This window comes from Trachymyrmex cornetzi, unplaced genomic scaffold, assembly GCF_001594075.2.
Source record: "Trachymyrmex cornetzi isolate Tcor2-1 unplaced genomic scaffold, Tcor1.1 scaffold326, whole genome shotgun sequence".
Lineage (NCBI taxonomy): Eukaryota > Metazoa > Arthropoda > Insecta > Hymenoptera > Formicidae > Trachymyrmex > Trachymyrmex cornetzi.
In genome coordinates this window covers 459597-463453 of record NW_017297961.1, presented here as the reverse complement: position 1 = coordinate 463453, position 3857 = coordinate 459597, and the positions used below count along the sequence as shown (strand labels likewise).

At 26.2% G+C, this 3857-nt stretch overlaps 1 protein-coding gene across 1 annotated transcript in view; it reads right to left on the bottom strand.

Annotated features, from left to right (window-relative positions):
* The window catches only part of bent (projectin protein bent), a 221823-nt gene that overhangs the window by 164493 nt on the left and 53473 nt on the right, over positions 1-3857 (bottom strand). The window contains exons 51-62 of the mRNA XM_018510206.1: positions 3395-3448; positions 3171-3203; positions 2879-2917; positions 2360-2389; positions 2205-2243; positions 2020-2058; positions 1853-1891; positions 1509-1547; positions 1352-1390; positions 837-884; positions 681-722; positions 427-471 (exon numbers count right to left, since the gene is read on the bottom strand). Of these exons, the coding sequence (XP_018365708.1) occupies positions 427-471; positions 681-722; positions 837-884; positions 1352-1390; positions 1509-1547; positions 1853-1891; positions 2020-2058; positions 2205-2243; positions 2360-2389; positions 2879-2917; positions 3171-3203; positions 3395-3448 (486 nt within the window). The remainder of the gene's footprint in view (positions 1-426; positions 472-680; positions 723-836; positions 885-1351; positions 1391-1508; positions 1548-1852; positions 1892-2019; positions 2059-2204; positions 2244-2359; positions 2390-2878; positions 2918-3170; positions 3204-3394; positions 3449-3857) is intronic.

The following is a 3857-nucleotide window of genomic DNA, read 5'->3' as shown; positions in this document are numbered from 1 at the left end:
ATAATCGAAATTGTAACTAAACTTCAGGGATAACTTAAAAGTTATTATTTACGGTATGTAGTCAACTAAATTCATAAACTGTATGCAAAAATTCAGACCTTCAATTCAATAATTGAGAGAAATACGAGCCTCTGAAATTTACATGGTTCATTGTTGGACCACTTATCCTATATAAATATGTTTGCTTTGCGGTATATAAAAACCAAATTTTAAAAAGCAAGGGGTGCACAAAACTAAGTTAATCTAATACTATATTCATTCAACGATACTAAATTAAATCTCATAATACTAAATAGAATATTAAATCAAACTTTTCTTTAATACTAATTTCTTAACTAATTTCGTTATTGTTTCTACATCTACTGTGTAATATTGGACATTACTTTAAATGATTATCGTTAAATGTGATGAAAGGAATGAAATTACCTTAAGTTCGACTTTTTCTTGAGTTTTCTTCTCCTCCTCGAGTTGCTGAAATAAATAAAAATTGGATATTAGCAATATATATATATCTATATCTTTTTTCTACAATTGTATAAAACATTTTAGAAATACTCAATGAAGAGAAAATTGAAATTTTTTTCTTTTTCTTAATAATATTAAATTAGGCTAACATCCAAAAAATGCTTGTGTATTAGAGACTCTATATTAATTTTTTTTATTATAAAAATTATAATTACCTTGACGGACTTCAGACCTTTCTTAATGATCTCTTCTTCTTTCTGCAAATAAAAACATAAAAGTTAAACTCTTTCTTTACAAAATTTGTACCCTGTTTTATAAAAATATCAATGTTAGATTGTATGTATATTGTGTATGTGTTTTATCAAATATACCTTCGGTTCTACTGGTTTAGATGTAAGTTTCATTGCGGGTTCCTCTTTCTACAAACAGCAAAATTTGTTTTAATTCAATGCTCTGTGAATTTTTTCTTAATAATATTAATTTAATTTCTTTAAAAATAATTAAGTTATATTTTATATTATATTAATTTCTGAATGTTTAAATAATTTTGTTATAAATTAATGTATACAAAATGAAAAATTTTCTTCTAGAGTACTCATAATGTTCTGCTTTTGTTAATATTTATGTATTTTAGTAAAAGATCTAACAATAAACTGTATTAGAAGATTATTAATTATTGTTTAAAAAAAGACATAAAAGATAAAAATCTCTTAATTTTATTACAAAACGCTGAATAATTTTTGAGACATTTACGTTTTTTGAATTAATACGTCCGTAATACTTTTAGTATATATTTTTAATATTCAATCCTTTTAATATTTTTTATGTTTCTAAAATTTTCAAAGTAAAAGTTTTAGTTTTGATATAATAAGTATTTTTGATATACCTTTAATTCGTTTGGTTTAGGTTTAGCCGTCGGTGTTTCCTAAAAATGTATGAGTACTTAATAATATCATTTTAATTTTTAACTTTTTTTAATTTTTAACATTGTATTTTATATGTATTTTATATTCTGTTAACTTGTACAAGTATATTTTGTTTACCTTGACTTCCCCTTGTTTAGCCTTAGACTTTTCTTCAACCTAAAAGTGTTTTTACAATTATAATATTTATGTGTAAATATACATAAAAACTTGAAAAGTATACCTACAATAAAATAAATATATATAATAATAAAAAAAACATTGTAAAAAAGTATACCGTATACCTGGTCTTACCCTTTAAATATGATATTAATTCTGTTTAATTTTTATGTTAAATGATAATTGCAAAAATAATACTTCAAGCTAAATTTTTCATCTAATTATCTTATATTATTAATTTTGTTATTCTTCCGAATGTATGATGGGTATGGTGTTGTCAAAATGGTGCACAAATGTACGTGTACCTTTACATCTTCCTCTTTAATTTTAGCTTTTGGTTCCTCCTAAAAGTGTATATGTAAAATAAAACATTGCACATTTTTCGCGTTATCGCTATGATATAGTTTCAACGCATTTTAAAAGCCTAATTATTGAGCCTAGCTTTGCTTCTAAATTATATAACACTTTTTACCTTTATTTTGCTCCATTCAGACTTCGCCTTTGGCGCTTCCTAAAAGTGTACGATTGTTTAAATAGTATCTCTTAAAGTGTCACATTTATTTACTATATATAATTTATGCATTTTTTTCTTTTGTAAACCGCGAGCTAGACTTGCATAAATATGTATTGCTGCAAGATAATCGGATCTAAATATACCTTTACTTCCTCTAGTTTAGGTTTAACTTTCGCTTTCTCCTAAAAGTGTATGAGTAAATTTAAGTGCTAATATCTTATTTTTCATATCAATAGGCTGTAATATAGTTGAACCGATTATTAAAATAATAAAATGTGTTATAAAGTGTTTTGTGTACCTTTGGTTCGTCTGGTTTGGACTTGGCTTCCTTAAAAGTGTACGAGTAGTATTTACTCTGGTAGAAATTTCATGCATTTTTTGAACAGTTACTAAACAGTTACACAAACTTTTGTTTAATAACTGAGAAGGAAACCTACTTAGGATCCCAATCAGGATGTAACACTTTGTTTGCAGTTACTGCATACAAAAGTTACATAAAATCTGAATCTATTTACTGAATAGAAACACAACAAACAATGGTTATTAAATTGATTAATAAGCAAGCCAACTGCTTGTGAAATGGACAGAATAAAATTCTATCAAGTTCTTGTCCATTTCCTACTTAGTATTGGCACAATTAATGAGAATACAGTAATATTAGATAGTAACTGGATAGGTGTTTAGGAAAACTGCATACATTTCTACCAGGGTAATAGTGTTTCTCATTTATTATCCCTTTTTATTTTATTGTATTCTTTTTCTCTATTGTGCAAGTGTATATTGTTGCAAGATATGTACAGTGTATGTGTAAGTATACCTTTACTTCCTCTGCTTTAGGTTTGGCTTTTGGTTCCATCTAAAAATATTCAAAATATGTTTGAATGTAAAAAATGTCTTAAAGTTACATATTTACGGCATATGGTTAATGCAGCTGGTGCTTATTTTTCAAATGTGACGTGATATTAGAAAAGAACAATATATTTTATATATTATGCTTTATCTGTTGCTGTGCATCTACATATCTCAGCTGTAAATCTCTGCAGTGTTAATCGTGAGCGAAGAAATTGTTATATATAGAAATACTATAATAGTGTAATTATTTTATATACCTTCGCCTCTCCCGGTTTAGGCTTGACTTCCTCCTAAAATGTAGTAATAATATTTTTTAAATTCGTGTTTTTAAAATATAAATTTAATACCTTATATTTCATCCTACCGTGGCTGAATGTAATTGTAAGGAAAGTAAAATATTTATTTAAAATATTTATATTAATAAAAAATTAATTACATGTTGAAAATTTTGTATGTGCTTTAATTGTATTTTGTTGTGTACCTTCGGAGTTTCTGGTTTTCCGGGAGTTTTCGGTTTTGTGGTCGGTTCCTCTTTCTAAAAGATATTTATATACTGTGAGATTTATATATTGTAAAAGTGTATTTCTGTTTAAAAATGTGTAAACTATGTAAAAGATATATGGATAGTAAATAGATATGTCGTAATTAATAAATATACATCAGGAAATGGAAAGTTACTTTTTAAAAGTAACAAGTTACAGTTACTCGTTACCGAGTAGAAAAAGTAACAAGTTACCATTACTAGTTACCGACTTTTAAGGGGATGCTAAACCGATTACCCAACTCGATTAAGATCGATAGTACAGACTTTTTTAATTCCAAATTCGATAATAGTGGTGACATCTTTGATTTAGTTGTTACATTATATTATATAATATATATTATTCTGTCTTACTCAAACGCATACATCTGTTCTTATCTAACATATGCCAGCACCATCTATC